Source organism: Loxodonta africana, chromosome 8 (assembly GCF_030014295.1).
Source record: "Loxodonta africana isolate mLoxAfr1 chromosome 8, mLoxAfr1.hap2, whole genome shotgun sequence".
Taxonomy (NCBI): domain Eukaryota; kingdom Metazoa; phylum Chordata; class Mammalia; order Proboscidea; family Elephantidae; genus Loxodonta; species Loxodonta africana.
In genome coordinates this window covers 44,120,294-44,143,010 of record NC_087349.1, presented here as the reverse complement: position 1 = coordinate 44,143,010, position 22,717 = coordinate 44,120,294, and the positions used below count along the sequence as shown (strand labels likewise).

The following is a 22,717-nucleotide window of genomic DNA, read 5'->3' as shown; positions in this document are numbered from 1 at the left end:
AGATAAATGGGGTAAGATGGCAGTTGTACAAAAACAATGTTGTTCTAACCTCTGTAATCGTCAGATTATTTATAAAAATTTAAGCTATTCCAGAGTGGGCGACTAATAAGTATTAGTGGAATAAATAAGTAAGCATAATGATTACTCTGTCTGAGAAATGCTTATCTTTTGGGGGAGGCTTTCTACTCCAAACAGCTGGCATTTTATAGCTGACATTGGTATTTTAGTGTGTGGACATTAGAGCAGTGATCATCAGTGGTTTTACAGGTTGTAAATGTAAGAAAAATCCAGAGACACGGCCCTCACCATAACAACAGTTTTACTTGCATGCCCTCCATCTACAGCTAACACTTGATACTCAAAAGGATTTGAAGATCTCTTGCAATAAGTCTGCACAGGTCTGTGGCTCACAAACTGTCAATCAGTGTGCTACAGCACAGAAGAAAAATATTTACCATCAGCTAAATCTGGCTGATAGAAACTCTTGTTAATGCTAGCAAAAGTTTCCGTTTTGTTTTATAGGTAGCCACTGACTTGGGATGAACTGGAGTGGAGTTACAACAAACCACACTTAGGACCTTCTGTGTTTTTTTGTTTGTTTTTTGCGGGGGAGGGAGGGTACACCTTATCATTAGTAATCTGTACTACATACAATGTTGCAGCGAGCAATTTGCTGATATTATCATTCTCAGATGTTCACTGACAGATGTTCAAAGATTGGGTTTATAAAGATACTAATAATAAAAGGCATAATAATGAAAACTAAAAAAGGTATTCGACTTACATCAGAACTGACTTATGAAAGAATTCTCAGAACAGAACCCCATCATAAGTCAAGGACTACCTATTTTTTAAAAATTGAGCCATCATTTTAAATTGAAAAGTTTGACACAAAAATCCGGAATTTTCAACTTCTCCCAAAAAAGCACAAGAGCTGGCAACACTCAGCCTGTATTCCCACATGGCAGGCAGCATCAGCAAAAGCTTAGCAGCAGTAGCCTCTTTAGATGGGGCTGTAGTCTCCAGTTTTCCCCAGTGCCCATCCAGCTTTCACTCACTTACAGGGGCCTTTGTAGGCAACTGTGTTTCTAACTCCTTCCCCACAGCTCTGCTTTTGAAATATAACGGTCCCCAGAGACACAATCTTTGGTTATTTGAAACTCTTTTAAGGAGTGCCAAGAGCCACCACTATAGTGTCATCCATGATACAGTGCTCAGCACAACATACCCAAAGAAATGGACCACTATATGACAGGGGCAAGCCACCCATCAATGCTATACTCTTCTGTGCAGATCGAAGTCTTTTGTGTTGTGTTTTCTACTCCTTGATTTCCAAATTACTGAGTGGCTAGCGCACAGCAGCTGTTCGTAAACGTTGGATGGATGGATGGATAACAAATGAACAAGTGTAGTGTTCTAACACTGATCTTAATTTCTCCCAGCCTCTGGCACATAAAGGATTCTAATGCAAAGGGAATCGAAAGTATGGTTGATAATAATAGAGTTCTTTTTTTTTTTTCTTGACGTTGTTATTATTAATAGCTACTCATGTTTGTTCAGAAATTCCCTGATCAACTCATCATAATCTACCAGTTTGGAGAGTATGTGGTGGGGGCACAGTACAAAGGGGAGAGGAAATGTCACTTCTGGTATGCAAATGATCTTACGTGATGCTTTGGATTACACACTGAGAAAGTTACTCTTTTTCCAAACTTCTTTCAATCTAGGTGAGTACAACAAAGGGCTAGTCTTACTTTGGTGCTAGGAATTCAAACCCCTTTAATGCCTAAAACCAAACCCGTTGCCATCAAATCAGTTTCAATTCTTAGCGACCCCATAGGACAGAGTATTAACTGCCCCACAGTGCTTCGAAAGAGTGGCTGGTGGATTCAAACTGCTGACCTTCTGGTTAGCAGCCTGAGTTCTTAACTGCAGCCCTACCACGGCTTCAAGCCCCTTTAAGATACCTGCTAATTTAATTGCCCTTGTAAACAAAGAGGGAGCATGTGGCTCAGGCTTAAGCCATTATCAGCAACAGAATCTAGACAAGATTTAACAGTAATTTTTTTAAAGGCAAATGATACTGTTTCTCCATTTCTAGTAAAGACACAAAGATTTCTTTATAAAGATAACTAAGTTTTAAAAAGCATTATATTAAGTAAATAACAGAACAGGTGAAATACAGATATAATAAAAAGCACCAAGGTGATGTCCAAAATACTGACACTTGGGAAATAAATGCCTATGGTTTAATGTTGCTGCTTTAGCACAGAGATGGGAAGTGTTCGGATTTACTTTAATTTCCACTTTACATTAAAACATAAGTAAAATATATATACAAACCAAACCCAGTGCCGTCAAGTCGATTTCAACTCATAGCGGCCCTATAGGACAGAGTAGAACTGCCCCATAGAGTTTCCAAGGAGCGCCTTGCGGATTTAAACTGCCAACCCTTTGGTTAGCAGCCGAAGCACTTAACCACTGCGCCACCAGGGTTTCCAAAAATATATATACAATAATAAATGAATTCTATGGGGACAGAAAAACCTAAGACTTGTAACGCTGACACGTTACTGAGAGTTAACATATATTAGCAGGACTGTCACTTATTATTCTACACCAATATCATAGAGAAATAGACGATATGTGATCCTCTACACCAAAAAAATCTTCCCACTAAGTTCATAATGTATGAACTGTAAATACACAATAAAAATATCTAGTGACGAAAGCACTTCTATATTAAGATCATAAGCTGGGGTCAACAGTAAGTAAACCAGTAAGCAGAGCAACTGTCATCAATATTCCCTGCTGTCAAATAGCAGCTGTGAAAAATGATACAAAGGAGAGGTGCAAGGTTCTGTAAGAGCTTATAACAGGAGTAATCTGACCTAGGTAGGGCTTCCTTGTGAGGGGAGGGAGGGGAATACAAAACACGGGGGACATGGCCAAAGGGGAGTTAACAGTAGTATTAGATGTGTCTGGAGAGGAAGATAAGAAAGAACCAGGCAGTGTAGGTCCTATAGGCCTAACAGGAAGACAGGAGAAGGATTTTAAAAGTAGAGTGACCTACCTGATCAAATTTGTGTTTTGAAAGATTTCCTGCAGAGAGGAATCAGGAAACAGACAGAATCAAAGTTTAAATTGGTGACAAACAACTTAGAAACTACTGCCTCTAGACCTAGGCCTCTAGACCTGATAGTGGCCAATATAAAGGAAACTCAGATAATTGTAGTTTATTACCACAAATTAAAAGATTAACACTATACTTTCATTTTCTTAAGGTATATGCCTTAGAAATTTAAAGACTAGAAATAATCTAAAATTTTGCACTTTAGATTGTACCATAAATGCCATGATTTCTTGGTCAGACCTAGGGTGGCCTACCTATCTCAAAGGTTTTAAAGTAAAGAGGATTCGAGCTCTATGGAAGGGCCACCAAGGGTGGGGTAGTTGAGCATCAGTAACTGAGGCTCTGATATACTTCCCCATTTCCAAAAAAAAAACCATTTCCTTTGTATGGTATACATGATAGGCTCCAAAAAAGCTTAAGTAAAGAAATGGTTTTGCTACTGAAACCAAGTCTGTGGCCTACCACACTATTGTTAGCTGTCATCAGGTTGGCCCCAGTTCCTGGCAACCCTATGTACAATGGAATAAAACACTACTGGGCTGCAGATGGGACCGCTGTGATCCACGGGGTTTTCATGGGCTGATTTTCAGAAGCAGATCACCAGACCCCTTCTTCTACTCTGTCATCTTCACTGAGACCCGTTGAGCACCAGAGCAACACACAAGCCTCCAATGACAGCAGGAATTCTACCACTAAACCACCACTACCTACCTCCCCCATGGCCTACAAGACTCATGAAAAGACAGTGGAAAATCAGGATCAGTCAGTGGGAAAGTGGTGCCTCAAATGACTACACCCTCTGGTCCATATTTGGTCTTAAACTTCTAATTCTGCTCTCCTTCATGAAAGTCAATACTCAGAAACAGCCCAATCTTCTGCTTCTAAACCTCCTCAAAATGGTTCAAACTTTGGGTGACACTGGTATAGCCACCAGAATGCTAGAAAAAAAAGCAAGGAAGGAAGAAAGAATGCATAGTACCAGGCTGGTGAGGAAGTAGAGCTCAGCTGGTAGGAGTGTAAAATGGTACATTTCACTTTGAAAAACTGGCAATATCACTAAGTTCAGCAATTGCACTCCTAGAAACATACTCAACAGATAGCAATGTATGCATTCACCAAAATGACATGTATACTCATAGCAGCAATATTACTAATAGTCAAAAACTGCAAACATCCAAAAAGCTCATCACAGTAGCATGGATAAATTGAGGCATATTATACAATGGAATACCATACAGCAATGAGACTGAATGAACTACAACTAACACAACATGGATGAATCTCACAGAGCTTATGTTAGGAGAAAGAAGCCAGACCCAAAAGAGTACACAGAGGGTTTCTATTTATATAGTGTTCAAAAGCAGGTACAACAATTGGATCGCCATATGCCAAGAAAAATAATTTTTTTTTTAACCTTACACTATATGCTAAAAAGATTCAAAATAGATCACAAGCCTAAATGTTAAGAGCTAAAACTACAAAGCTCCCAGAAGAAAATCTTAGTGACCCTGGCAACACTTTCTTAAGTACAACACACATACACACATACATTAAAAAAAAAAAAATCAAAAAAAATTGGATTTCATAATATTAAAAAACTTTTACCGTTCAAAAGATAGTTATGAAAGCGGAATGGAATGGAAAATGGGAAAAGAAAGGGAAGGAAAAGTCAGATGACCTCACACTAGATTTAAAAGGAACCCTTACAACTCAATAGTAAGACAATAAACAGTCCCATTTTTTTAAATGGGGAAAATACCTGAACAGACACTTCATCAAAAGATGTATACAGGCGGCAAATAAGCAAATGAAAAGATATTCAAAATCATTAGCCATGATAAAAATGTAAATTAAAAAGCACACAAAGGCACTAACATGGCTAAAATTAACAAGACTTTCCTATCAAGTACTGACAAAGATGTGGCGCCAACTCGAACTCTCATATGCTACTAGTGAGAATGTAAAATGGTACAACTGCTTTGGAAAACTAGTTTGTCAGTTTCTTCAAAAGTTAAACATATACCTATCACATGATCCAATCTTTCTATTCCTAGGTATTTACCCAGGAAAAATGAAAGCAAATGTCCAAAGACTTAAACATATGAATGTTCATAGCACCTTGATCTGTAATAGCCAAAAGTTGGGAAAAACCCAAATTTCCACCAAAAGGTGACGGGGTAAATGAACCGATATATTTACACAGTAGAATACAACTCACCAATTAAAAACAGGAGATACATTGGGGCACATAAGAACATGAATAAATTTCAAAATAATAACACTGAGTGAAAGCAGCCCAACCAAGAAAAGTATAAACTGTATGATTCCATTTACATAATTTTTTTAAATGCAAGCTAATTTTTAGTGACAGAAATCATTATCAGTTTTTGCCTGGGGATAATAAGGGCTTGGAGGGATTCTATGAAGAAGCCCAAGGAAACATTTGGAGGTAGTGGATATGTTAATTATCTTGATTTCGATGTTTTCACAGGTATGCACATATATCAGAACTCAACAAATTTTACTCCTTAAATATGTGTAGTTAATTGTACGTAAATTATACCTCAATAAAGCTGTAACAATGGGGGGGGGAACAAACACAACTCATTTAATGTTAGAAGTATGATAGTGAGTATACGCTTGGTGCAGGTAAGGGGCGCTAGTGACTGAGAACAAGCACCAGGATTGCTTCTAGGGTGCTATCAATGCACCGGGATTCTTGATCTGGGTCCTGGTTACAGAAAGGTATAAAAATTACTCGAGCAGTTCACGTATGATCTGTGCATTTTCCTGTATGCATCTGCAATCTTCAATAAAAATATTACTGAACATTACATAAAAACAATGTACAGACTGAGTGGAGGGAAGGCAACACAATCTAGCTACTGTGTCATCTCAGCACACCATTTAGAAAAATATTCATCTCAAATACACTTATACTGTAAGTAGAGAAACAAAGCCAAGAGAGGTAAACTGGGGGTTGGAAAAGGCAACAGAGAGCTATCAACTGTTTGTCCTGGCGTTGGGGCTAGAGGGCGGAGGGGTGCACAATGGAGAGGATCTTTTAAAACTTGCTCTCCTCCCATGACTACCGCTGCTCACCACATAAGGGGGAAGATATAGCCAACACAAGAGTAAATAAAGGACACCTGGGTCCTGGATCCTTTTCCACTAAATATCCTTTGCTTGCTTCCTTCCTTCCCTTCTCTTACTTCATCTGGTCCTTTCCATTCTCCTTATTCTTCCAAGCTTTTCTTTTAGCTTTCTGCAACCACACATCATTGTCACATTGTCTTTTTTCTTCATTTAAGGAGGTTTCAAACGAGAAAAGAAAATTAAAACATACGCACACACCATGTTCTTTATGAACCTGAAATGCCCTTATATTCGGGGGGAGAGGATTTACTATCTTTACCGTATCTCTCCATTTGGGGTCACTTATTTAAATATGAGATCATAAATGCCAGGGTCCGTACCTTCTCCTCTCCATCAATTCTGTTTATAAAGCATTGGTAGAATATAGGCTACAGCATAAATATTTTTATAACGCTTTTTCCCCCTCTCCTTCTCTCTTCTCTTCAACAAGGCAGCTAATAATTTATTAATTTGAGTATGTGCTAGCTATTTGGCATGCTAATGATCTAGGCTAGTAATTCAATTACAAGTATGAGAATCTATTTTAACACCAAAAAATGTCAAAGACTTACACACAAAAACAGAAATAATCCTTTTAGTATCTAGTACCTGTTGACCGAGAAAATACAAACCTATAAGGCACTACTATTTAGTTAACTTTTAACTGATTGTGGATTTTATTAATTACATCATTCATTTACATTTGATAGCTGATAGGGGCAATGTTTAGTGTAAATGTAGATTCTCCGCTACTCAGACTCACCCTAACCTCACAAATTCCTCAGCCTCCCCAGGGTCTACCTAGATGGATTGAGAATCATAGCTCTGAGCATTCTGAGCTCAATTTTTGTTTAATGATTAAAAAAAAAAAAAAAAGATTAAGAATGGTACAATTCTGCTGTTCACTGAGGAAACAGCAATTTAGTTTTACACATATACACACTTTGTTCCTTTCTTTTTTTTTTCCTCCCTCCCTGTAAAGCACTTGAAGCCCTGGTGGGCACAGCGGTTAAGAGCTCAGCTGCTAACCAAAAGGTTGGCAACTCAAATCCACCAGCTGCTCCTTGGAAACCCTATGGAGCAGTTCTACTCTTTCCTACACGGTCGCTATGAGTCGGAATCAACTCGACAGGAACAAGTTTTTTTAATACAAAGCGCTTAGAACTGGTATCTGAACTATTTAATAAATGATAACTATAACCATCTTTTTTTTTTTTTCTTTTTTCTAGCTATTAGATGGCGTAGCGGCTAAGTGCTATGGCTGCTAACCAAATGGTCGGCAGTTCATGTCCGCCAGGCGCTCCTCGGAAACCCTATGGGGCATTGCATAGGGACGCTATGAGTCGGAATCGACTCGATAGCACTGTTTATTAGGATTATTAATATTGCTCCTCTTCCCCATCCGCTCTACCCCACAAATTTCCAAATCTCAGGAGTGCTCTAGCTAGCAGTAAGAAAAAAACGACAAAGACGTGAAAACCTAGTTTTTGCATCAAATAAATAATAAATATTCACTGTTGTATTTTATTACATGGGGGGGGGCAGAGGGGAGATAAAGCAGTAAAATTATGCCTAGCACTGACCCTACCATGCTTAAGAAGAATACATTCATTGAAAAAGCACTCATAAAAAAGGAAATATTCGTAGGACTTACTCCTAATATCTCCAGAAGGGTACACTCTGGAGATACATCTTCCTTTTAACAGGCCAAAACATATAAATCAGGTATCCTTATCTTTTTTAATTCATTCACTAAGGCTCTCTACCCTTAATTTATAAACAAAAAATAGGTAGGCTGAAATTTTTCTCTCTCCAAAATACAAAACTAAAAAATAAAGTGTAACTTTTTGTAACCCCCTGAATTTTTGTCCTACGGATCAGCTATTCTCAACAGAAGTATTTTATGCCTCTTCACATTCTATGGACCTCAGCTATTTTGTTAAAGATAAAAATATAATTTTAAATTTCAAAGCGATTAAGACCTATTAAGATAATTTTCAAATACAGCTTCAAAACAACCTTTAAAATTTCATTATAATGTTGAACAAGTCCTATTTTTCACTGGAAAAATTCTAACAGTCCACCAAAAAAAAAAAATTTTTTTTTTTTTGGTCTTGCTTTTCCCATATTACAAAATAATTCTCAAGACTAGCAATTCCCTTAAGCAGGTCAAAAATATGAGGTGGGAAAATTATTAGGAACATCGCATCATGGTTTCTCTATTTATTGTATTTTGTGCTTCCTCCACTTGGTTTTCTGAACTATCTATCAAAGGATCTCACGATTCTGCAGGAACAAAATCAATTATGATGAGTGATGGTTTTTGGTTTCTTAGAATCAAGTAGTTTCTTCCTTCCTTAAATAAAGGGTTTCTTCATCCTTTCTACCAACAGAGACTGGACTACTGACCAGAGTGTGTGCAAATTCCATCTATCTTTAAGACTCAGTCCATGCCTCAAACTGCTAACTTAAAAAAAAGATTAAAGCAAATACTTTTAAAATGTAGTGACTAGTGAACAAGGACTTGAAGCAAGTAATGGTAAAATATTTCCTACAGGTAATACTACATGGTAGCAGAAGGTATTAATTAAATTTCTGGGCAAGATACAGTGTACTAGGCCATGTTTTTTTTTTCCTTCAGGTTATTTTTCAAGGTTTTCCAAACAAATTAAAAAAACAAATGATTTGAGTATTCATTACTATATGACTTTTAATAAAGAGAAAAAATAGGGTATTTTTTAATATGTTTATAATATTGAAACAATTTCTATGTTTGCAATGTGTTGGCTGACCCATAAGCTTCTTTTATCACCTGTAAAATCAGCATATCACAACTGCCAAATATATATCTAAGCACCCCCCAAAATAATAATAAAGCAAGCAAGCCTTGGTAAAACTGTATAAGGTATCATAAATACAGTGGCTGATTTCTAAACTTTAACATCATACCACAAACATCCTCCTCCCTTTCCTTCAACTAACCCCAAAAGCCTGGTAAAATAAATTAACATAACCACCAAAATACTGTAGAATATTTTTCCTTGTAAGAATGTATTTTAACCAGAAAAACCTCACCCATTTCCTAACTTTTTTCTCTACCATATTCACTCATTGTGTTCAATCCCGTTTATCTACAGAGAATTCATACTACTGCAAAGATCACATAATTACTGTTGTCATCCCATTAAGAATGCTCTTCCTAGTAACTGAACTCTAACATTACAGTTGGCACCTGACCACTGTTTACACCACCACCCTTCTCCCCTTCCCATCACCACCATTTTACTGGCAGAACAAGCACAAGGCTGAAGACTGTTTTTATCTCAGCAAACAGAATGCTTAAAATCATATGGCTAGCCGCAAACCAGAGTTAGAAGCTATATAAAAATAAACACAAGCCTTCCTAAATTTCTGTTTTCAATGTCTAAAGAAAGCAGTAGCATCTTCTTTATTTGTAATGTCCTAAGTTACAGTTAGAAGCCTTCTGCCCAATCACACTAATAAATTGATTTAATGTGATCATTCTGCCTTCAGACTATGTCCTCCATATATTATTATATTAGTGTACTTTAATTAAATCCATTTTACTGGTCTAGGTTCTACACCTCAAATTTTTAAAATCTTTTTCTTATATCTCTCCTTAACTACTAAATCATTTCTCCATAATGTTTTCCTAAATATTAAATTTATGAACAAAGATAACCCTGAAAACTAAATCCAGAAAAGAGAAATCAACACGCCATGAATACGAAATACCAACATTAAGTTTAAACTATTAGGTAACCAAGAGAAAGGTAAGCATCAACTGTCTGCCCAAGAACCTCAATTTAAAACATTATGTAGTATACAAAATTTTGGTAAACAGAAGTGAACACAATATTTACTATACAACTATAGCCTCTTTTCTGACTTGAGGTAAAAATACCTTAATTCCATTTAATAAGGAAAAATAGTCATTTTAATAAAATGTCTCCTTACGAGTATAATCACTTGATTGACAAATAAAATAATTGCTTTAAAAATACTTCTGAGTCATTTTGTCCTTACCTGCAGGCACGAACCATTACTGCATGCAGTGACTGTTCCATTTCCTAGCACAGACTTGAAGAAGCATCACATCTCTCTTTCAGAATGTGACTAATCTGTGGGTTTGCAATTCCTAAGCTATTTACAAATGGCACTCCCTTTCCACATAATATTACAACCAATTATCAAATATTTTTCAACTAAATCTCACAATAACCTTGGTAATTTTTGTGTAACAGCAACCTCAAAATACAGGAAGAAAATCGAATGGCAGCATTTCCTTAAAAAAAAAAAAGCAAGATTTTTTTTAATCTGTTTGGTTTTTTGACGAAATAATTTTTTAAAGCCCTCAACAGCTGTCACACATGAACCAGCGGTCTGCTGTGTTATGGTGTGCATGCTGCAGCTGATTAGGTTCCACTATTTTTTTTTTTTAAATCAATTATCCTTTGCAAAAGCAGAACAGCTTGCCCAAATACACATCTTCAATACAGCACAATGACCAGCATGCAGTACAATATGTTATAGCAAACTTGACAAGAAAGAAAGAAAAAAAAAAAAAAATGCCCTGGTTTGTCTCTTAGCAATGCTACACCATTAATTGTTCATGCAAGAGATGTAGCTGTACCTTTCTGAAGAGGACGACTTCTCAGAGTTAACTGACATCAGCAGCTCAATCTTCTGCTTGATTTCTGGAAAAATCAGAAAATATTCACAACCAAGATTGCCTGCCCTTGCTTTTAAGCCTTATTATCAAGAGATTTTTCTTCTGTAATCCCTTTTGTTCAGAATGAGGCCACAAGATTCGCAGTACTTCTTTTAGGACTGGGATTCAATGGTGCTATAAAGGGAAAAAGCTCCAGAGGCATCCGGCCTTGCTAAACTATGCACATGACTGTTTATGAAAGCAGGAAGTACCATTTCTTTTAAGTAGAGGGGTGTTTTCTTTTTTAAGGTAGAACTAACATGGCTGTACAAGAGAATTTTATATTCAGCGAATCAAAATTCAAACAAGAAATGCTAAAATCTGAATTTGATATACTAGACAATTTGAGAAAACTGGGTAATAAAGTTACAAGCTGTCATGAACAGACATTCAACCCTTGGCTGTTTCTGTTTTACTAGCCCTGAAAAATATGGCTCAGTGAATCATTTTGGTCACTTAAGAATGAAATATTAAACCAGAACCCCGGTCAGAGATTTAAAAAAAAAAAACTTAAACCTACATTATAATTTCCTTATTGTCTTTCATTAAAGATATATACATAAAATATATACATATATATATATATAGTACCTAGACCCTAACTCCTTTAGAAAAAGATTTCTTATTTTATACCTTAATTTTCCCCTCCTCCTTCGCAGTACAGTACAAGTGAACAGCAACACCCAGTTGGCCGAGCTGAGATAATATACTTGTCCTTTTAGGAAAGGACTGACAATGCCATCTACCAACAAACATGTAAGGGTCAGTTCAATTTAATGAAAAGATAAACACTGATGCCAATTTGTAAAGTAGATAACAGATTAAACCAGAAGGAGGGGTGAAAATCAGAGGGAGAGAAAAAAGAGAAGGAAAACAAAAAATCTAATCCATTCCCTTTAAAATACTAATGACTGACCTAAAACACATAATTTTGAGTGAGTAAAATTTACATCAGACTATTTCACTTATAAAGCTATTTTTCTGTTCTTAAAAGTATTTCCAAATGCATTTTAAAAATTAAAGTATGCTTTCATAATGTAAGTTCATATACTCAATATAAAACGTAGTGCCACTGAAATATTATAAACAGCCTCAGGATTTCGAAGTGGACTTCAACAGTTTTTTTTTTTTTTTTTTTAAGGTAAAACAAATTTTAAATATTAAGAACGCTGACTATAGAAATCAAAGTGGAATATGAGAATATGTAAAGGAAAAATGGGGGAAAATCAGTTGCATAAAATGCAGTGAACCTATACAGAAATACTCTCTTCAAATGTTGTTAAAATCAGGGGTTTTCCTAATTATTTTAAGCTTACAACTTCAACCAATGGACATTATACAACTGGCATGAATTATCTGCTGAAAGAACAGAATCTACCACAGGCTGGAGGCAAACTGCCTAACTACTGGGGAGAGCACAGAGCACAGTGGTTAAAATGGGGATGATAATAATGAAACTTACTTTGAATATCTTTTACATGGATTATAGAGCCCAGCACATGGTGACACACGCAATGCTCAGTAGTGCCCCACCCCTTTTCTTAAAAGAGCTCAGGCTCTGCCCTCAGCCTTGGATTTGAAAGTAGGCTCCTCCATCATGTTTAATACCGTAAGACCTTGGGGAAATTAAACTCTCTATGCCTCTATCTCCTTTGCTGTAAAATGGGGATAATAATAATTCCTACTTGAAGGACTGTTGTGAGGACTTAATAAAATTCTGCTTAGCATGTAGTATTAAGCCCTCTCTGCCTATTACTATGTAGTGCCTAGTGAAGGATAGTAAACTCTCAATAAATGTGAGATGAGTTTATGATGTATACTAGGTCTGGCCCATTTTAAATAGCTTTCTATAGTTTAAATGCACCTTCCCTCTCTAACCGCCAGCCTCAAAGTCCACTTTTTTTTATCACTGTAGTCTTATTACATGTGGAAATTTAGTTTTAATCTGTATCTCAGCCTCCCTTTCTAGAAAATTATTCTCAGTTTATCAACTATTCTCTGCAGAAATGAGGTTACACTTGAATCCACCTTCATCCTGGAAATTTTTTATTCCGAAAAAACAGAAAGTTCACAATTCGGTGTATCTATATAAAATCAGAGCACTTAAGCTGAAAGACCCCAAGATTCAACTACACAAATGTATGCCAACAAAGAAAAGTTTAAACTATAAACCACTTTCTGGCTGATAACCTTGGGAGCTCCAAACTAAACAGGAGTCTAATGATATATGAAAGGGTTTCCAATATTGTTTCTACATTTTCTTCAAGCCTTCAGATTTGTTTATACCTACAGAAAGACTGAAGGGTTCAGGAATGTTTACACGCACTATGTTAATACTGAATCCTTTGAGGTCTGTGTAGTACATCTATGATACTATCTACTCCTCCTTATCAATACCATCCATGGATCTGGTACACTTATTAAGAACTCCAGTGGCCACTTCACTGACTTCCATGTCATCACAACAACTGCCATAGATCTGGGGGACTTTGACGTCAGTGTAGATGTGACTTCCTAAAACCCTAGGCTCAGGATCATGACCTCCTCAATCCATTGTCTGGTGAATGTCTGTTATCACCTGAGTCACTAACTTTCATGATTACATGTAGGACACTTTCTTATACATGCTGCAAATATTCTCCCCCAATTTGTTGTTTTTTTTTTTCAATTTTTTTCACAGTGTCTGGGACCATATATTTTATTATTAGGCAATTAAGTTGACCAGTTTTTTCCTTTATGAATTCTGGCTTTCTGTTAAACTGAGGCTTTCCCCATAACCTATTTTCCTCTCATACAATTTATAATTTATACATGTAAATCATAAGCTCCTCTAGATTTATTTTAGTCTGGAGGACTGATGTAGAGATCCAGCCTAGTTTTAAAGATCACATTTGAAAACCTTACACTGCCCTCAAGTCTTTATTCTCTTCATGTCCACTCCCTTGTTCTTCCAAATCAACAACCTTGGAACTTTGTAATTACCTATTAATTAATTCAACCCTCCACTATATCCACTAGCACATTCAGGTCAATGAGTGCTTCAGGAACAAAAAAAAAAAAAAAAAGCTCCATAAATTTGATTATAAAATAATTTGCCTGGAAGTTTCATTCGTGTTCCCTGTGGAATCTACCCTACACAATGTTACACTTAACCAACACCCCCCCCCCCCCCGCGCAAAAACCAAATCCATCGCCTTCGAGTTCATTCTGACTCACAGCAACCCTATAGGACAGAGCAGAACTGCCCCATAGGGTTTCCAAAGAGCAGCTAGTAGATCCAAACTGCCGACCTTTTGGTTAGCAGCTGAGCTCATAACCACTGCACCACGAGGGCTTACACTTAACCAGTACTCATATTTTGTCATAGTACTGTACGTCACACTGATCAGCTCCTTCTACAATCCTTTAAATCAATCCTTTACCATCTGTCTTCATAATCCCACTCTTATTAATACCTGAAGACCACGCTTCCTTATGTCACACAGAAAACAGGTGGGAGTTAGTTCCGTTGCAACTTGAAAAAACACATTTAAAATTACGATTAATTTGTTTTTAGTCATGATTTTGTTTTAAATTTCTAAATAACATTAAGGGAGGACTTTGTTTTTTAATAACGCTTTTGTGTTTTTATGACTCTCCTCCTAACTCTGGGTCATCTTCTTGCACCTAGCTCTTAAAACTTCATGCTCTTTTCTTCTCATCTGACCTACTCTTCTATGTATACCCTTGACATCAACATGACCACATCTGAAACTTCGGCAACCCAGACCCATATATCCTTCTACCCCTGCTAGACATTTTTCACCTAGATTGTCCCTGGATGCCTTGAATGCAATGTCCAAAACTGAACTCATCAACTTCCCATATATTTCCTTTCCATAGTCTTTATCTCAGTGAACAATGGCACAACTGCCATTCCAAATCAAAAAATTTTATAAGAATCCTGCACTAATCCCCCATATCTCATTTGGGTTATCATTCCCGCCATTCCCTCTACATTTTATGCTCCAGAAATACTGAACTCTATGTGATTCCCACACACATCATGTTTTCTCACACCACCAAATCTCTTCTTACTCAGTTTCCTCTCCCTGGAATGCCACTTTCCACTCCATAGCACAAGTGAGTTTTAAGACTCCTGGAACACCTAGGGGTATGAGTCCAGAGTTGAACCAATCCTGAAGAACCATGACTAGCCAACTACCAATAACTACTAACAAAGTCCAAGAAAGGAGGCATCCCAACAATTAGTACATCTTAGGAGATAAATAGGATAGCCCTGAACCCATCCAGAAACCTAAGAGCTATAGCAGCATAAGGGATGCCATGGGCACTGTGTCCTTTGGATAACTAAACACTCAACAGGGGCTCAGGTTAAGACCCTTACTTTTATGTCATGACAATTAAATAAGATAAAATAATTGGCCAGATAGTACTACCTAAATTTTTAGATCTATATTTTAACTCCCAGTGGGGTTATTCAGATGAATGTACTAAACAGCCTTTCACTGGCAAAAAAAAAAGGGGGGGTATTTTTGTAATTATTCACAAAGCTGATTTTATCTGGGGTATACATAAACTTTTTTTTTTTTTTAATACTGTCTTATCTTTATTTGGAGCCATTTTAGGCTACAAGAAACAAATGTGTGCTCAGTTTACCTCAAAAGACAGGGTTGTTTTGCAAGAATATACCTCGAAGTTAAATATAGGAAATTGCCTCCACAGGCCACGGATCCAGAATCTTATTCAGAAGACAGGGCAGCTCCGGAAACTCAGTTTATGTTACAACCTCCTCAGTGGGATTGTTCTCCACCTGAATGCTCCACCATTCAGGTGTTTCAATATCTGTCTGTCCCTCATCTCACTTCTGTCACTACGAACTAGCTACTTCTCCTCTCTAATTCACATGTTCAGATTCTACTGCCTCAGGATGCACACTTTAGACCTTCTCTTGGAGTCTTCTATTTAGGCACATTCTGGTATCTCTAAGAGTCTCCATCTAAATGCAAATGAGGGTAGGCAGAGGCTTTTCTGGCTCAGGTGTCAATCCCTGATCCTACCATCTGGGGCCAAATATTGAAGTGCTGACTGGAAACTCAAGAGATTGATACATAATGAACCTCATAAAGGTGCAGAAGTAAATCAAACTCTCTGGGACGCTGAGGAAGGTAGATGATTAACTGACCAACATCTTGAAAGACCAGTCTAGCCTAAAATAGGAAGTCCTTTTATCTCAAGTCTTCATTATTCAAGTTCTCTTGATTATGGGAATGCACATAAAAGCAAACATTGTCCAAACATGAAAATGTGCATTAATGCACTGACCATTCAAACAACCATCCCTGATTATCATAAGCCTTTATCCTCATCCACCAAACTCTGTTAGTCCCTCATTAACAGTCATTCAGTCCAACAAACTACAAATCTTGAGCAAAGTGAAACTGAAAATCTGCAAAAGATACATTTCACAAAGTTGATGGAAAACACAAAGGAAATGCTAGAATCCCAAGCAAAAATACTAAAAAAATGAGGCTATAGTAAGTATTAGAAGGGTTAGTAAATAAAAACAAAAATCAACAAGGACAATAATATGCTAAGTGTCACAAGAATGAGAACTGTTCAATTATTAGAGACAGAGAGGGAAAATAATAAAACTCTTAAATAGTTTGCAAAAATTCCCTCCATGTCCAATCATGTTATCACGTAACTTAGTATGAAAAGGTATGCCAAAAACAATCAACACGATATATTTTTTCATTCATTCTAAAAATCCGTACATATTTAATAACAAGTTTTGTTAAATAAAATGTATAAGCTTACATAAATTTGATTTCATTTTTCAAGTTATAATCCCAATTCTACTCCCCATTCCTTAACAGTTGCCTTTATGGATAACATTACAAAGAATGGGAATTCCAGAACACTTGATTGCGCTCATGTGGAACCTGTACACAGATCAAGAGGCAGTTGTTTGAACACAACAAAGGTACACTGCGTGGTTTAAAATAAGGAAAGGTGTGCATCAGGGTTATATCCTTTCACCACACTTATTCAATCTGTAGGCTGAGCAAATAATCAGAGAAGCCAGACTGTATGAAGAAGAATGCAGCTCTGGGATTGGAAGAAGACTCATTAACAAACTGCGATATGCAGATGACACAACCTTGCTTGCTAAAAGTGAGGCAGACTTGAAGCACTTATCAATGAAGATCAAAGACTGCAGCCTTCAGTATGGATTACACATCAACACAAAGAAAACAAAAAATTCTGACAAATGAATCAATAAGCAACATGATAAACGGAGAAAATATTGCAGTTGTCAAAGATTTCATTTTACTTGGATCCACAAATCAATGCCTATGGAAGCAGCAGTGAAAAAATCAAAAGATGCATTCACACCGCATTAGGAAAATCTGCTGTAAAAGACCTCTTCAAAGTGTTAAGAAGCAAAGATGTCACATTAAGGACTAAGGTGCACCTGACACAAGCCATGGTGTTTTCAGTTGCCTCATATGCATGCGAAAGCTGGACAATGAATAAAGAAGACCAAAGAAGAACTGATGCCTTTGAATTATGATATTGGCAAAGAATACTGAATATACCACGGACTGCCAGAAGTAACAAACAAATCTGTCTTGGAAGAAATACAGCCAGAATACTCCTTAGACGCAAGGATGGCAAGGCTTCGTCTCGAGTACTTTGGACATATTATCAGGAGGGACCAGTCCCTGGTGAAGAAAATCATGCTTGGTGAAGTAGAGAGCCAGCAAAAAACAGGAAGACCCTCAACGAGATAGACTGACACAGTGGTTGCAACAATGAGGTCAAGCTTAACAACTGTGAAGATGGTTCAGGACCAGGTGGTGTTTCATTCTGTTAACACTTATGGTCGCTATGAGTTGCCATGACTTGCTGGCACCTAACAACAATAATTCCAAAACAGGATTACTTGTGTTCCTGAATATGATAACGTGCCAGTGGACTACAGTATGTTCACACCAAACTCTGCAACGAGGCAGGGGCTGGGGGAAGGGGGTTAAAGGAAGTGAAGGAGGTGGTTTCAGACTGGATACACTGCTGCCACTTACCAGAAACTCCATTTTACTACAGGAAATATTTTTTTTCCTGTCAAAAGTCTTTCATTGTTATTCTGGATGTAATTTGTAAACCAAGAAATAAACTAGTTTACAATGAGAGGTTTGCTGTTGACTTTCAAATTCTACGAAGAAAAGCAAGCAAATTCCCCCGAAATTGTGGTCTCTATTCTTAGCAATACCCACCTTCAGAGAAGTGTGACTGCAAGCCAGTGAGCAAGAAGGCAGAGAGGGGAAGAGAAAGCTGTTCAGGCCACATCCACACCAGCAGTCCAACATCCCAGATCACCCAGCCTAAGTGCTGTGTGGAATAAATTAAAACTTTACATTCATTGCACAATATGGGTTATCTGTTATTTCAGAAACTAAATGCAAAAAAAGTATTACAGTGTGAAAATACGAATGTTTAAATAAATTCCTAATGTTATTAGCCTCACCATCTTGGCCCTTCATTAGCAATGAAATGTATTGAAACTGATCCCTAAAAACAGTCTAAATTTCTCACCACAGCAAAGTATCATTAATAGTTAACTCTGCCCCTAAACAGAACAAAGACACTTACTTACACTGAGCCTGGTGGGGAAGACAGAAGTAACACAAGTTCTTGGATGACTGTGAGTTGTTATACTCAGGATGAGACCCAATGCTCTGTTCAGCATGAGGCCAAGTTTCAAAGTTTTCTCTGTTCTACATTTAAAAAAACAAGTATCATTTGTAAAATTTTCTACTATATCTCTTTTAGAAATTATACCAGAGAGTAATGCTGAGAGAATGGAAGTATTTTCATAATCCTAACTTAAAGATAATTCTTTAAATACTACATATTAATATCCAACTGGAACTGCTTGAGTCTCTAATGTTGTGACTCACAGGTCATACCTTATGCCAACTTAATTTCATTTACAATTTTCATATATGAAGGACTGTTAGTTCACCAAGGTAATGCCTGCTTTCCGCCTCCTCTGATAAACCAAGGCCCATGGGAACATCTCAAAAGGAAACTTGACTATATTAGGAGGTGGCAAAATTATTGTGCAAGGCTTACTTACATGTGTAAGAAAACAAGCCTTATCAAAATATGCAGGCAAAAGAGGAAGTTTCCCTGATGCCCAACACACATTTTCAAACCTTAAGAACTGAAATTGATGAGATACAGCCTTAACTTGACCGTCCTCCTATATTCCCTGAGCACCAACAGGTGTTGGGGCAAAGAGACTGGTTACAAATATATATAAGGCAAAATCCCTAATATTAAACATTTACCTTGAACTGTCAGGCTCATTTAATCCTTTATATGAATTAACTAATTAAATTCTCACAACAAAGGGAAGAGGTAGGTACTTAAGATAATTTCCATCTGACACATGTGGAAACTAAAGCCCAGAAAGTTTAAGAAATTTGCTCAAGATTCGAGAGCTAAACAATTCCATTTACAGTAACACCAAAAACAAATAAATAAAATACTTAGGAATAAATTTAAACAAGGAAGTACGAAACTTGTAAATGGAAAACTACAAAAGATTGCTGAAAGAAATTAAAGGCCTAAATAAATGGAAAGGCCTCCGTGTTCATAAATTGGAAGACTTAATATTGTTAAGATGACAGCACTCCTCAAATTGCTTTACAAATTCAAAGCAATCACTATCAAAATTCCAACAGCCACTTTGGCAAAAATGAACAAGCTAACCCTAAAATTCATAAGGAAATATAACGGGCCTTGAATAGTCAAAACAATCTTGACAAAGAAAAAGAGGACTCACACATCTCAACTTAGAAAAGCTTGAGTGATCAAGACAGTGTGGTACTGGCATAAAGACAGATATATAAATCAGTGAACTAGAACTGAGAGTTCAGAAATAAACCCCTGTATCTATGATTAATGTCAACAAGGGTGCCAAGACCAATCAATGGGGAAAGAATACTCTCTTCAACAAATGGTGCTGGGACAACTTGGATATCCACATGCAAAAGAATGAACTGAACACTTACTTTACTACCTAAACAAAAATTAACCAAAAATGGATCAAAGGCCTAAAGAACAGTCTTAGTTATCTAGTCCTTCTATAACAGAAATACCATAAGTAGATGGCTTTAACAAACAGCAATTTATTCTCTCACAGCTTAGGAGGATAGAAGTCCCAATTCAGGGCACCAGCTCTAGGGGAAGGCTTTCTCTCTGTCTGCTCTGAGGAAAGGTCCTCATCTCCTTTCAACATCTGTGGGCCTGGTGTTCCTTGGAGATCGCCATGTTTCTTGGCATCAATCTTCTCCTGGGTCTAGGAGGTTCTTGGCACAGGGACCCTGGGTCCAAAGGGTGCACTCCGCTACGGGCTCTTCTTTCTTTGTGGTAGGCAGGTCCCTCCTCTCTGCTCCATTCTCTCTCCTTTTATCTCTTGTAAAAGGAAAGGTGTGACTCAAGCAAGGGTGATGTATGCTACCCTAATCCTGCTTCATTAACATAACAAGCATAATTGGATCTCATTAACAAAACCTAATCCTGTCTCATTCACATACAGAAGTCAGGATTTACAACACATAAAATGGAGCATAATCAGATCACAAAATGGAGGACAACCACACAATACAGGAAATCAGGACCTAGCCAAGTTGACACATATTTTGGGAGGGCACAATTCGATCCATGACATTCTACTTTATGGCCTCCAAAATTCATGTCCTTGCCACATGTCAAACACATTAACCCCATCACTAAGTAAAAGCTAAAACTATAATATCCTTATAGAGGGAAACATAGGTGTAAATCTTCATAATCTTGCATCAGGCAATGGTTTCTTAGGTATAGCACCAAAGTATAAATAATAAAAGATTAAAAAAATATATGGAGTAAATTGGACTTCATCAAAATTAAAAATTTTGTACATCAAAGAACATTATTAAGAAAGTAAAAACAGAATGGGAGAGAATATTTGCAAATCAGGTATCTAATAAAGGTATAGCATCCATATATAAAGAACTCTTACAACTCAACAATAAAAAAAAAAAAAAAGAACAATCCAGTTTAAAAATAGGCAAAGGATTTGACTAGGCATTTCTCCAGGATATACAAATGGCCAACAAATAAAAAGATGTTCAACAACATTCGTTGTTAGAGAAATGCAAATCAAAACCACAATGACATACCACTTCATTCCCACTAAAACCAAAAACCAAACTTGCTGCTGTCCAGTCAATTCTGACTCATAGCAACCTTACAGGACAGAGTACAACTGCCCCATAGAGTTTCTAAGGAGCAGATGGCAGATTCAAACTGCAGACCTTTTGGTTAGCAGCCAACCACCCTCTAGGATGATGACTATAATAAAAAAATACAGACAATAAAAAGCGTTGGAACCTTCAGGCACTGCTGATGGGAATGGGAAATGGTAATGACCACTGCAGAAAACAGTATGCTACCTCCTCAAAAACTTAATCATAGAATTACCTTATGACCCAGCAATTACACTCATAGGTGTAATACCCAAGAGACTGAAAACAGATGTTCACATAAATACCTTTACATTAATATTCACAACAGCATTATTCATAACTGCCAAAAAGGGGGGGTGTCTATCAACCAATGAATGGATAAACAAAATGTGGAATATCCATACATGAAAAGGAATGGAATACTGATACATGCTACCAAATGGATAAACCCTGAAAGCATTATGCTAAATGAAAGATGCCAGACACAAAAGATCACATATTGTACAATTCTATTTATATGAAACATCCAGAATACATTTCGATACAAACACAAAATTGACAGAGACAGAAGGCAGATTAGGGGTTGACCAGGGATGGGAGAGGGGAGACTGGGGAGTATCTGTTAATAGGTACAGGGTTTCTTTTAAGGGTAATGGAAATACTATGGAATTAGATAGGCATGATAGCTGTACGAAGGATCCCTGGTAGCACAGTATTTAAGTGTTCAGCTGTTAACTGATAGCTTGGTGGTATGAACCCATCATCCACTCCACGGGAGAAAATGTGGTTTTGGATGGTTCCACAACATGTAAATATACTCAAAACCACTGGATTGTACACTTTAAAATGTCGATGTTTATGTTACGTGAATTTTATCTCAAAAAAAAAAAAAAATTCCAGAGCTAGCAAGTAAAAGAACCAAGATGAGAATCCAGGCATTCTTCTAACTCCAAAGCCTAGCTCCATAGCTAGCTGTGCTACAGAGACTGCAAGGAGGAAATGACCTATCTGTCCGGAGCAGGGAGTGGTCAGAGGCATTTGGGCTTGGTTATGTAGGTTATGGAGGACCTGCCAGGTGAAGAAAGTAAGCTGGAGTCCATTCCAAGCAGAAAAACTGCACAAGCGAAGCTACTGAGAATCATTCATGTGGGCCATCTAAGTCAATGTGGTAGGTGACAATAGTGAGGTGAACACTGATAGCAAATGAACCAGAGATACTGGCAGGGACCTGTTCCTACAGCATCTTATATACCACACAAAAAAGTCTTGGTTTTATTTAGTAAAAATATAATCAGCTCTACAGTCAAAACTAAAATAAGAGATTCAATAGGTAAATGAGATCTAAAAGCAAATTTTAAAAATTTTATGTGATAGTGGGAGAAAAACATTAAACTTTTCATGGAGCTTTTTATAAGG

General features: G+C 37.1%; 1 protein-coding gene across 8 annotated transcripts in view; it reads right to left on the bottom strand.

Moving 5' to 3' along the window:
• Positions 1-22,717, bottom strand: part of SRPK2 (SRSF protein kinase 2) — a 274,393-nt gene that overhangs the window by 136,076 nt on the left and 115,600 nt on the right. For 2 of the 8 annotated variants that reach the window (XM_064289875.1, XM_064289878.1), the window contains exon 1: positions 10,923-11,192. The exons of 2 other annotated variants lie outside the window; for them this stretch is intronic. Coding sequence is in view for 2 of the 6 variants with exons in the window: in XM_023544501.2 (XP_023400269.1) it covers positions 10,316-10,356 (41 nt within the window). In the remaining 4 variants the exon portion in view is untranslated. Of the gene's footprint in view, positions 1-10,315; positions 11,193-22,717 lie in introns of those variants that run through there. 4 more of the 8 variants (XM_064289876.1, XM_064289881.1, XM_023544501.2 and 1 more) reach the window with 3 other exon arrangements.